Source organism: Anneissia japonica, unplaced genomic scaffold (genome assembly GCF_011630105.1).
Source record: "Anneissia japonica isolate Jap-2015-1 unplaced genomic scaffold, ASM1163010v1 scaffold275_len1219475_cov178, whole genome shotgun sequence".
In the NCBI taxonomy this organism is placed as follows: Eukaryota; Metazoa; Echinodermata; class Crinoidea; order Comatulida; family Comatulidae; genus Anneissia; species Anneissia japonica.
This window is the reverse complement of record NW_022752912.1, coordinates 191,093-204,518: the sequence shown is the minus strand read 5'-3', so window position 1 is coordinate 204,518 and position 13,426 is coordinate 191,093. Positions and strand designations below refer to the sequence as shown.

The 13,426-nt window shown below is 33.4% G+C and overlaps 1 protein-coding gene across 3 annotated transcripts in view; it reads right to left on the bottom strand.

Annotated features, from left to right (window-relative positions):
* LOC117122453 overlaps positions 1-13,426 on the bottom strand; it is a 49,656-nt gene that overhangs the window by 30,363 nt on the left and 5,867 nt on the right. Inside the window, exons 1-3 of one of the 3 annotated variants that reach the window (XM_033268034.1) lie at positions 10,816-11,081; positions 8,272-9,260; positions 5,405-5,616 (exon numbers count right to left, since the gene is read on the bottom strand). In XM_033268034.1, the coding sequence (XP_033123925.1) occupies positions 5,405-5,616; positions 8,272-9,190 (1,131 nt within the window). In that variant the 5' untranslated portion in view covers positions 9,191-9,260; positions 10,816-11,081. Of the gene's footprint in view, positions 1-5,404; positions 5,617-8,271; positions 9,261-10,419; positions 10,533-10,815; positions 11,082-13,426 lie in introns of those variants that run through there. The other 2 variants (XM_033268035.1, XM_033268036.1) reach the window with 2 other exon arrangements.

The window sequence follows — 13,426 nt, the reverse complement described above, 5'->3', positions numbered from 1 at the left end:
TATTTTTCATTAAAAAAAATGTAGTATCTGTCTCTTATACGCCACCATATAGTTTCAAGTGCCCATATCTATGTCGAAGGTCAAGACATACATACAGTACAAATAAATCATACAGTGTATATTATAAAAAATTAACAAGTTAGATTCATTTAGAAGTTTACTACTGTAAAGTGAATAATTATTAACACTTCATTAAATGCAGATTCTGAGTGATGAATTTATGAATTTAGTAAAACTTTATAGTATTGTAAAATGTTATTCTTGGATTCCTCGATATGCCCTATGTCAATTTCATGCTTTAAATATATACATGTATTCCATGGCCAAGAAATGACAAACAGAAAATGTGAGGCAAACTTGTCCATTGTTATATTATAAATTTATAATAAGTTCACCATCTGAATAAATGCCAACCAAGTTAGAATGACAGATATTGACAATTTCAAGACAACTAGAATCGTGTGGTTTTTGTCATGTTGTAATGTCCATTTAACTATTAATAACGTCCCAATGAAATATACTTTCGGTTTTATCTGTCAAGTTAAAAAATTTAATGGTATATGATCTCTTTGACAGAAACATGAATCATTCCATACTTTTTTGGAACTTGGATACTAACTCTAATTTCATATTTTTCATTGGTCAGCAGAATAACTGAAGTTGTGGATCCAGGAATATGAAATAGAGGGGGCCTTGAAAGAGAATTTGACAGAAAGAGGTTCAGACCACCTCAGCCACACCATGGCTGGGGATGAGATATTGGAATATGTGGCAAAGACAAGCCAAACCAGTCACTCGTCGTGATTTTAAAGAGTAAAAAAAGAGCTATAAAATGGTAAAAAAATTGTTCAAATCCGACATTTAATTCTGAAGTTACAAGCATTTAAGCGTACAGCTGTTTGAAGAACAATATATGAGAAATCAGCCTTCAAAGTTTATGATTTCAGGCATTTTTCATGCAGAAACTATCATAAAATCATTAAAAAGTGTAGTTTTAACATTGAAATTGGGAAAAATAACAGCAAAGCATGATGTATAGATACATAAACCTTAGTTTAGTGAAATAAAATAGATTTTAAAAAAATTATACATTCTAGCATGTTTTTGCTATTTTCTTTGAAACACAATTTGCGACGAGTGACTGGTTTGGCTTGTCTTTGCCACATATTACAGTATGTCTATAGCACGCACATCTAGATGGCTGAAAATGGCACTCTCAAAATTTTAATGATCTCTAATTTTCGCTTTCCCCATTTGTTTTTAAATTTTTAAAAATTTTAAGGAATGGGAGGGAGGAGGGGAAGACAGCTGGGCCCCACCATTGAATCCGCTTATACTGTACACTAATGATCCGCACATTTCTTCAAGACACTCATTATTTATTATCAGAAAAAATGGGCGGACGAGTAGAAGGGAGAATGACACTTTCCAACAAATATTTTTTTCAAGTAGTTTATTTAGAAATTTAAGGATTTTGAAGGGCGTCTATAGTGGATGAATAAACTGCTTGATTAACAAATTTTGATTTCTATTCCCTTATTCACTTCCTTTCTTCCCTTTAAAATTTGTAACCTAGTTCATATTTTAAATTAAATTATGTGAGTAGCCACATTTTTATTTCAAAAAAGCAAAAAAGTTCACAACTCACACTGAATTAAAGGAACAGTCACACATTTTTTCAACAAAAATTAAAAATCTTATTTTCAACTGGATTAAAAGAAAAAAAGAATATCATACTGTATACAAAAAACTACTCTAAACATAGGCTAAGGAGTTCGTCATATGAAGATTTGTTATTACTGAATTGATAATTCTTCAACTAGCATATTTATTATTTTTCATTTAAAAAAATGTAGTATCATACACTTGTTAAAATATTATTTTCTATGATATTAGATGGGAATCTATACTAACTGCATGTTTCTGATTATCTGCGTATTCCCTTGGAAAAATTCAAATACGTAGCTCAATCAATCATTAAGATAAGAAGTTCCCCTAAAAAACTTAATACCAAATGAAGCTAGAGCAATCACACACAGTTAAATAGTCTCCTCCATTTATTTATTTATTTATTTATTCTGCCTTTAACGTGATAACACTTTCAGTGATGCAGCACTGATCTCACTAGTGGATCACATGAACAAAAAAGTAGAACAAAAACAAACATAAAAAAAATATACAGAAACTTAATAACTAAAATAAAAAAGAACCAATTCAAATGAATTAAAAAGAAGGCAAGGAACAGAGGGTGGTCAGAAAGATATAATTAGTTTTCTGTTTTGATCAAAGTTTTGAAATTTTTAAGTTGGAGATCATTTAATTCTATTTTAATTTGGTTTGGAAGTTTGTTCCAAGCCTTAGTTGCACGGTATAAGAATGTTCTCTTGCCTTGAGTGAGTTTCCATTTTATCTCCATCAAGGTATTGTTAGATTTATTCCTAGTGCACTGAGAGTGGCTATTTTGATTAAAAATGAATTTGTTACATAGGTAGGATGGGGCAATTCCTTTCAGGCACTTAAAAGTGAGTAATAATAGGTGTTCTTTCCACCTATCATTTAACCTATTCCATCCTAAATCATCCATTATATCCTTGATGGGTGTTTTAATGTCGACTGAAAGAATAATTCTTCCTAACCTATTCTGGAGAATTTGGAGCTCATTTAAAAGATTAGTTGTAGTGTTAGACCAAATGCAACTGCAATAATCAAATAAAGGCATTACAAGTGCATTTGCTAACATTTTAGTTGTGTTGAAAGGTAGGAACTGTTTGACACGGCGAATGACACCAATTCTTTTAGAAACTTTTGAAGAAATATTTTTGATATGAGTAGCCCAAGTTAAATTGGAATCAAAGTACATGCCAAGATATTTAGAACAATCTACTTTTTCAATGTTAATATTCCCATGGATAAGAGAAATATTAGAAAATTTAGGAAGCACATGGGGTGTTCCAAATATCATAAATTTAGTTTTTTGTGTATTTAAAGTCAATTTATTTTTATTGAACCACTGACTAATATAATTAAGGTTTGCTTGAAGTTCAGTGGGATTAGAGGAGCTGCAGAGAATTTTTGTGTCATCTGCATACATTACGCATTTACCTTTAATTATATCAGGGAGGGAGTTCACATAGATATTGAAAAGTAAAGGTCCTAGTATTAAACCCTGGGGTATTCCAATATCAATGTCCATAGCATCTGAGCGTGTCGAGTTGATTTGGACTATTTGTGATCTACAAGATAAATATGATTTAAACCAATTTAAAGACATAGAATCAAGACCAAATTGGTGCAACTTGTTAATGAGTAGTTGGTGATTCACCGTGTCAAATGCCTTTTTTAAGTCAACAAATATAGCAGCAGTCACTCTACCTTCATTAATATTATCTAAAATGTAATCGGAAACATCAATAAGTGTTGCAGCAGTAGAATGGTTTTTACGAAAACCTGATTGAGCATTGTTTAAAAAGTTATTAGTCGTAAGATAACCATACAACTGTTCATAAACAGCTCTTTCAATGATTTTACTGATTAACGGCAATACTGAAATAGGTCGATAATTGTTTGTATCAGCACGATCCCCTTCTTTGCAGATGGGTGTAACCTTTGCCTGTTTCCATTCCAAAGGGAATGTGGAGGTAAAGAAAGATAGGTTAAAATATATGCCAGTGAATCACATATTAAAGGGGCAGCGAACTTCAACAATTTTGTATCTAAACCATCTAGACCAGTAGCTTTATTGTTGGAAAATTTTAAAATTTCATCTAAGATAAATACAGGTTCAATTAGGTCAAAAGTGAAATTTTTATTATGGGAATTAGGAATATTACTGTTATTATTATTGTTAGCAAAAAAGAAGGGCGGATTATCACAAAACTGTGTCGCTATGGATGCAAAAAACTTGTTGAATTCATTTGCTGTTTCATGATCATTCTTAGAAAATTCTCCGTTTTTATAATTTTTTTCAATATTATGTTTATTTTGAGGAATTAGTCCACGAATGGTCTTCCAAATCTTTTTAGGATTATTAGTATTATTATTAATAGCTGAAGAACAGTATTTTTGTTTTAAGTATTTATTGAGATTATTTACTTTATTTCTTAAATGTTTAGCTTGTTCCCAATCATTAGAGTTATTTGATTTGTGGGCTTTTTTATAATAATGATCTCGGTCTTTAGTAAGTCTTAAAAAATCACTTGTTATCCACTTTGGAAGGCTACCCTTTACTCTTTTTTTTTTAAGAGGTGCATGGGTGTCACAAATGGTGCTAAATAAATGTTTCCAAATAGACCAAGCACTTTCAACATCAGAGTAAAGTTTAATTTGTGTCCAGTTAGTTTTTTTGAGGTCATTTATAAATTCATTTTCAATAAAATTTTTGAAAGATCTGACTTTAATAATTTTTGGTGGAATTTTAATTTTAATAGTGTTTCAAATTAGGTAAGTGATTCTATTATTAAATGCTTGTAACATTTACTAATATAAAATATTACTAAAAAGTTCTTAAACAACCTTTCGCTTTCAAAAGTACAAAAAAAATCAGAAGAAAAAAAACATTATTTTTGGGAACTTAAAAGTGGTTTCAAGATTTTGCTGATATGTGCATAGGAAGTGTCAATTTTCTGGTTATATAAAGTGCATAAAATATCAAAGGAATCGGGCTTGTACTTTCTGAATTAACTGCAAAATCATGTTAAAGTATAAAAAGCCTTTTAAAAAATTACTTTGAGAGTTAGCAATCGGCAACATAAATGATGAAATTCGTTAACCTTTTTGGAACAGTCATTCCTCTCTTGGCTTTAAAATTTCAAATTCAACCCAGGATGTAATGATGATTCATTATTTTTTCTTCCATTTTTTACTTTTAATTCAAAGGAAATACTTAATAAGGTATGAAACTCAATTATTTAATTAATCTTCTTAACCTGAAGATCTGATCAGATTTAGAAGATAAAAGTTTTGTCCAAATATGGAAAATCTCAGTAAAGTTTAATCAAATTTTCTTTATGAACAATAATTTAATGTACAGAGTACATAGAATTTTAATCAAAATTCATAGCAATTTAGTTTTGCATTTGGATTGGAGAATATGTGTTAACTCAATATCATATGTGGTTATCAGTGACAGATACAGGAATTTAAAACAGTGGGACACAGAGTGGGAATGGATAGTGGGACCAGACAATCTCACCCCACCATGGTTGAGAGTGAGGTACAAATGGGTATGGCACCTCTAGCAAGGACTTATAAACCAGAAGTCTTTGCTGTTAGTGTCAGATGGCTAGAAATGGCACACTTGTATGTTATAGTTTTCCACATTTTTTTTTTTGATTTTCCAAATAAATCTGCAGCTTGATATAACCTGTACTGTAAGAATAAAAAAAAATGATGTGACCAAACTCACTGGCTTGCTTTTCTCGTGACCGGCCATATGAAGCGTCTCGAGCCATTTGACATCTGTCGGAGGCGGGGATTTACTTGACCTCTGCAGACTCTCAATTTGTCCGTTCTCCGCTTCTCCTTCGGAGCTTCGGTAGATGTACATGTCCCTCGTCATACTCACTGACCCTGTCAGCTGCCGCAGTTTAATTTTTAGTGTGTTCCCACTTCCAGATACTAGAAGAAAAGTACAAGAATAAAAGATTCAAAGCAATAATGCAAGTTTGGTGATCATCTTTTGGAAGAGCCTTTAAAAAAAAAACCAATCTAATGTATTGTATTAATAAAATAATATTAATGTGAAATAATTCTATTTACTAAATTTTTTTCATTCATTTTCATCATCACATCTTTCCTGTGACTCCCACATCTCCCGTTAAAAATGTACACTAATAGTGATGTCATTTGGATATAATCATTTTATTTGTTTCATACACACACTTTAATCCTGCATTTGTTTTGCACTCTCAATAAAAAAAAAGGATGACTTCTTAGCCGAAAGGTAAAGAACCGATTACAATTTAAATACAACTAAGCAAACTCAAGAAGACAGGTGAAACTTTAAGTCATGTTAAAGAGATTGCTGTTTCCCCCCTTATTTTGTTTCCCTTGCTTCATTGATCAACGGATAAATAATAGGATTCTATCATCCGCCTTTGTGTAAGTGAGGAGGATGATGGATTCTCCTGCTCACGAAATCAATTAACAGAACTTAAACTTATACAAGAGATTTATTGACCTAAATGCAAGCTAGCTAGATACTGAAGGCTTGATTAAATTGCTATAAATAGAACTTGTATGGCAATATGCAAGTAATACTAACATTATTCATATTACATCATTGTAAATATTCAATACATATCTGTATAAAAATTATTATTAAGAATTTATTGATGAAGGCACACGATACTGAAATTGAACCAAAATCTTCAGGCAAGATAATGCATTGAGTGAATATTAATTTTTGAAAATACAACCTTCCATAGGACTCAAACCCAATGGGTAGAGGGTGATTTATATTTTTTTGTTTACATCTTGGGCAGATAAATATCATGTTTTGCATATACCTGTATAAACTGATGGAGTTATTAAGAAAAACAACCAAGGCCAGGTTGTAAATTTTCAAGTAAAACTGTAATAGAATTAACTTTATGGTCAACACTTTTATAGAATTAATTTTATGCTCAAATTAGTTGAGTACCTTTACAATAAATCACCTTTTATGGAATGTTGATCTGATTTTTAACCAAAAACTTGTCCAACAAGTTACCTAACTTTTAATTGTATCCCCTGTTAATCACTCGTAAACTGCTTAAAAAAGAATTAGGTTAGTTAAAAGGACTTTACAAGTAGAACACTTAAAAATTCCAATATTGGAGCTAAACGTGTTTGTCTACACCTTTGCCTGACTAATCTGATTTCCTGTTCTAGTAAAATCATTCCAATTGGTCACAGTAACAGAGTCGACTGATTAATTTGGACACAATAGTACTTGACCAGTTACTAAAGAAACTGGTCAACTACTTAAGATGTTATCAAATTTAGCTGTCATAATCCTGTCAATAAACGTCACACATTTAACTGTTACTACAGTTCCCACCACTCTGATTTTTCAATTTATTATTCATAGATTGATTATAAAATATAAAATGGAAGATAATTAAGATATAGATAATTATTGTAATATTTTGTTGAAACAAACTTTTTTCAAAACATGATAGGAATTTGAAATAATAGAGGATAAATTTAATAACATTATTCATTTGGCAATATTATGAACTTGACATTGATTTAACTATATTAGGCATATAAGACTAGTATTGCAAAAAATGAACATTTTATCTCTTAATGAAAGCGTATTATGGAGGTCTTTCAACTAATCAAGTGAATTAATTGGTACCTGGATATTAACTCTTTGAAATCTGGATTCACCATAACCTTGAATCAATTTAACAGTATCAAACCGCTGCAGTGATTAACAGTTTTTACAAACAATCTCTATTAATTTGACAAATGTAATAAGACACCAATACTGTAGATAAAATTGTTGAAAACAAAACTTTGAAAATTAAGAACCGAGTGATACAATATAAAAAATTCTTGCTTTATTGAAAGCAACAACATATTGTAATTCAATACGCAAAAAAAGAGGGAAAATTATCAAAGTTGCCGTCAAAAAACACACTTGTCAATGAAAGTTTTAAGCCGGAGGGTGGGACCCTTTCAAGGTAACCAACGTAGAAAACCACAATACTGTGATTTTTACAGTACGTATGATGTAAACAAACATAAAATCTAGCATTGTGTTGCATTGTTTACTTACAATGAATAGTTCGTATAGTAACAGGTCAAGTGTATGTATTAACTTCCTTCTTAATGAATAAACCCCTGGATTATCACACAACCTTTCTTAACTTATAGTAATTCATTTATTTTTTACGATTTTTCTGTAATCCTTAGGAGTAATAACTCTGTAATCCGAACAAAGTTTGTTTAGCTGTATATAAAGTTACATTTATTATCAATTTGTATCTTATATGTTTACACTGCATGGCTTTTTTTCCAAAAAACTTCGAAAATTTTATAATTTCTATAAGATTTGAAAAAAATAAACAAACCTTTCCATGTTAAATAAATTAGCCTCATAATTATTATTTTTATTAAAAGTTGAGCATTTATATTTTTTTAAGCATTGAAGTTCAATTATTATATAATATTTGGTTACATTGTATCATAATTAAATGAAATTAACATAAATTAAAATTCAATTGTCATATAAATGTTAATGAATATAAAACAAAGATAAAAATCATAAAAATTATCAGTTAATACCTTTTTGTTTGCAAGAATGTAGAAACAGTCCAACTCGTCCTTGCTCTGCTCCGAGAGTTGCGAGATAAAGCAGCGGATTAAGAATAGACTCAAAGGGTAACACTAATCCAAAAATCCATTGGATCAACCCTTTACTTATAGACGAGCCCGCATACGCATTAAATCCAACAACTAACACGGGAATCCAGCAAACAGTTGTTGATAAAATGATGAAACAAAAACGCTTCGCAAATATAATTTCTCTTCTGATTACTCGTGCCTCCATTGGTATTGCCATAATCAGCATGTTTTTCTGTCTCTGTAGTTGGCAGATTATCAGAAATATTTCTAATGAAATCGTTACCACAATAAACGCTGAGTAACAAAATAACACCAATGTATAAATCCATAACGATTCCTGTGGAGGTCGAAGTGGCAAGCAAAGAGTGTCCCAAAAGTGTTGCACATTAGGTTGAAAATATTGCACAGGCAGATATGGAATGGCAGAAACGGCGCAGACCGCTACCCATTCCGCTAAAAATAAAATTCTATAAAACGGTAAATAATTCTTTGTCCTACGGAATTTCCTGGGGAAGAGTTTGCGAAGGAGGAGGTCCGTGGACATCGTTATCATTATTGTTAGAGTCATATTGAATGCTAATGTCCCTATGAATCCTGTCAAATTGCAAAGGGATTGATACCTATGAAGAGTCTCCCGTGGCGTATTCAATGCAAAGTTTGCGTCCATAGCAGCTATGAGAATTAGAAATATAGAAACTAAGGTATTGGCAGCGGCCAGGTTGTGAAGGAAAAAACTTGTGATTCGGCATTCTCGCTTTTGCAGCAATCGAATCACGAAACAAAAAATATTGATGACGATAGAAACAACAATGCAAGTCCATATGAACCCAATTAATATGTTTGATGCAAAGAGCGCCATGATGTCTGCGTTTTCCTCTTCTCATATGTGTTGAATTTGTAAGTTCATATTTCGGGAAGTAGTCACAAACCTGAAAAAAAAAAAAAGAATAATTGGATTTTATTTTGATTCTATTTATTTGATCAAATATTATATTCAAACATTTTAATTTTATTAATACACTTATTAAAGCATTATTATTAATAATAAAACAAATTATTATTATAAAATATTATCATATGGTAGGCATACCATCAGGTTTCATACCAGATGCTTACTGAGTATTCTGTTGTTGGTTAGACTTTTATTCAATTTTTCATTTTTGGCACAAATTACAATAGATGCCAAAAATCAATCACTTTCTAAGCAGCAATTACCTCTTAAAAAACAAGAAGATCAAGAGAGATAGAATGGTTCGCTCAGATAGAAAAGGGGTTTAAACGATACCTGTTGAAAATTGAACGATTTAGCTTAATAAACTACAACTAATGTATTCCTAGTCATTAATCATTAATGTGCTGAAATGGGGCAGATGCAAATGGTGCGATCGCATCCCCCCCCCCCCAAATTGTATTAAGAAAAATAATTGTTGTTGATTATTGATATGAATTAGGCCTACAGGTAAGACTTTTAAGGTACGGAGGGCAATATTCTCAAAATTTTCCCACCTCAGCCCCAACATGGTTGGACTCTCACGCACCCTCATCTGCCAAAATCCTGCATCCGCTCCAGCTGACATATTTGTATGGGTAGCAACATCAGTGGTGTTGGGGGAGGGAGATGTTGTCTGGGGATTATGCCCTGGACCACAAGGGCTCCCACTTAAACGGATCCTTCAGCTCGCCACTGAAAATATGTCGGTCTGTTTGAAAAGCCCAGTTTTTAGGACCGTTTTACATTCTCCCATTGAATATTCATAATAAATAGAACCACCACGATTAATCGCAATCAAATTAATGTTTCGATTACTTTCATATAATTTAAAAATCTGCATTCTATTTATATTTAAATATTAAATCGTATGGGGGTGGGGGACCATACCTAGGCTAGTTAGCCTGGGGCAGTCGGCTAAGCAAAAGACAGCAGAACCTACTGCGTAGGCTACTTACACAGGTGGTGTAATCACGAAGGAGTTTGGTACAGTACTGTAAAGTAACACTAACAAGGCTATATTTTAGACCTACAACGACGGACAGTCTCACAAAACTTTAATAACTAAACTGGCACTGCAATATTTAGCACAAACTTACATCGATCATGATGAAACCGTGGTTATACTGACTGACTATCTAAACCTCTATTTTTCGAGACAACAAAGTTTTCATTAAATGATTGACGGATGAACTACAGGGGGACCCCAATTTCGATACTATGGGACGCCAACGAGGCGTTCCATCACGTACCAAGTTTAATATTCAATTATACGGTTACGTAAAACAACATTATGCATTCTTTGGCTAGCCTAAGCCAAATATATTATCAATCGCATGATCGAATGTAGCCTAATTAATATCACAAACACGTAGGCTACCTTTAAACCTTCGACGAAAGAGCATTACTTATAATTTCAATAACTAAAAAAGAAAGAAATTATCCAGGCCTAAAAAAAAATCCTAATAAGCAAAATTATTTTTTGGATAACTTACAGACACGTTTAACCGAACGATAATATATCCAATCGCAACTCTACACCGACCACTCAAACCAATAATCTGGAAGATGTACAGAATTGCAAGTGTTCTTGTTCAAACTGATTCCACAATGAATCACTGAATTACAGACCAATGTGCTCAGCGCAGTGACTAAATGTCGATCTAACGCAGTCCCATTCTCAACAAATCTAATTTTCCCCGGATAAGAAAATTAACGTCTTTCCTATTCTAGCGCAGCATAACTGAACTTGGCTGTAACTGTATCGTACTGGCTGCTTCATTTTTGTGTTGATCAAACTCGCGCACTGCACTGACGCCGAGATTTCTCTGCGCATGACAGAACTTAACGCCATAGAAACTCAGCTTTTGTTTTTCTCCAAAGAGGCATCGGGCACGCGTTAGGTCGGCACGGTGGGAATTTTGTACCCTTAGGCACTATGATTGATATTTCTCACGCGAGAAGTGTCTGAAATAGGTCATTGGTTAGAAGAATGCTATCATGCCCACGGCGTTTAAGTCTTCAGCCACGCGAGTTTGTTTTGGACCGAAATTTACGAGAATCTTTTCGATCAAATCCAAATAGGCCTAAAATTCATCATTCAATTGAAATCAAATATTCAATGAATCGTCATTGTGTCGTCGGCATCAAATATATTTGAAATAAAGAATGCACGGCTAAACCACGCAGGCTACGAATTAATGTTATTATATGATCTACAAAAATGTTTATAGTAAACGCCAGCTTTTTATCAAGTCTATCTGACCGCAAAACCATCAATTTAAGTCTAAATACGATTCGAACGACAAAGAATCATCTGCTCTTTTTAGATTAGGCCTAATTTAGATTAAATCTGACCGATTCTAAAGTAATGAGAGCATTGTTAAGGTATAACTTATTCCTCCATAATCAGATTTTATTTGTAAGCCGCAGACCTTATGATGGCAGACATTATACTCCTATTTGGAGTACATAGAAAGTTATTTCCCCATGGGTTTTACTTTTCAGCTGCAGAGACCTCCTTCCACCCCACCCCAATCCAACCTCCATACGCTGCTTGTTATCATTCCCTACTTAATCTGTTACATTTCTACCCTCCTGTTATATCTGCTCTCTGGGCCGGGAGTATCCCTAGTCATGGCTGCTTTACGCGCACAACCCATACGTTCAATTGACACCATCCCACCAGGTGCTCATTTATATACACTTGGGTGAAGAGAGACAAATGTAAGCAGTGGCGGCGCTACAGGGGAACGGGGGAATTTCTAGCCTCAGAAAATTGTCTACCCCCATTCCCCAACCCCAGTTTCCTCCCCACCCCCAAATAAGAACAACCATTGCGGAGAAAAAATTATATGCATTTTCTACTACATACTAGTAAACAATCCTCCTAAAAATCGATTAAATAAACCTCTGAAACCCCTAATTGTCATATTTTTCCGGGCCTTCGCCCTCAGGACCATTTTCGAGATATTTTGAAGGGAGGACGCCCGACCACGCCCACCTCGGGCTACCCTAGCATATTCACCCCCTAAAATTTCACCTTGCCTCCTCACTTTCCCCCGCCCCGTACATCGCTTCATTTGTCAAGTCCTACACCCTCACCCTTCTCTTCTCTATTATCCTCATACTTTTTTTCTCCCGAGCTATTTATAATATCCCGTTTTGTTGCTCTTCTTTCTTCTGTCATCTTTCGTTTTAAGTTCATGTTATCTATACACGTCAGGCTATATCATTGATTTAGAAACTTGATTGTTGGACTCTATTCGTCTGTTTAATGTTGCATTTTGATGAGTGAAAATCGCATTAATCTATCATTTAGCGCTTGAGAAATCTCTTCACCTCCACATTTTAACAACTCACACACTCCGTTAATGCGTTGCCGTAACAACAATGAGAATAACAACAGTTTTCTTCATTTCTACGCAATCAATACAACTGAAGTTCTTAGATTGTTGCCTTGTTAGGTTTCATAATAGCCTAATGGACTCGTTTTTTTTTTTTTGGTTTTTTTTTCATTTCTTTGTGTTTTGAAAACTAAATACCTTCGATTTTTCACATAAATTGAATAGGCTAATACAACGTTTAAACCAAAGGCTTCCCCTAGGCTTCAAATACACAGGGACAATACACAAGGTAAGCCTGTAGCGAAGTGCAATGAAACACGTACAGGTGAAATCAATTATCTAGTCCTATTCTTTTGAGAAAATGACAGAAAGCCAGGTGTAAAATACACCACAGCATTCAATACTCGTTGTGATTATGACCACTGAAGAGAGCGTAACATTCTGGTGCTTTACGCGCACCATAGACTTTTAAGCAAAGTGCGCGATGCGGATGCGCTGCGTCTAAATTAGTACCCCGATTAGTGCACACTGATATAGCATAAGTCGTCTTTAAGACGTTTACTACAGTACTCAGTACTCAATTTGACTGATAGGTCAGAAAAAAAAAACGTCAATATTCTTTAACTCTTTTTCCTAATGTGGGTGGCAGTGTTGGTGTGTGGGACTGATATGCATACGTTTAATTGTGGAAAGTAATTAGGCCAAACAAGGAAATAGACAATGTAATATACACAAAACACACAATCATTCATCTCATTAG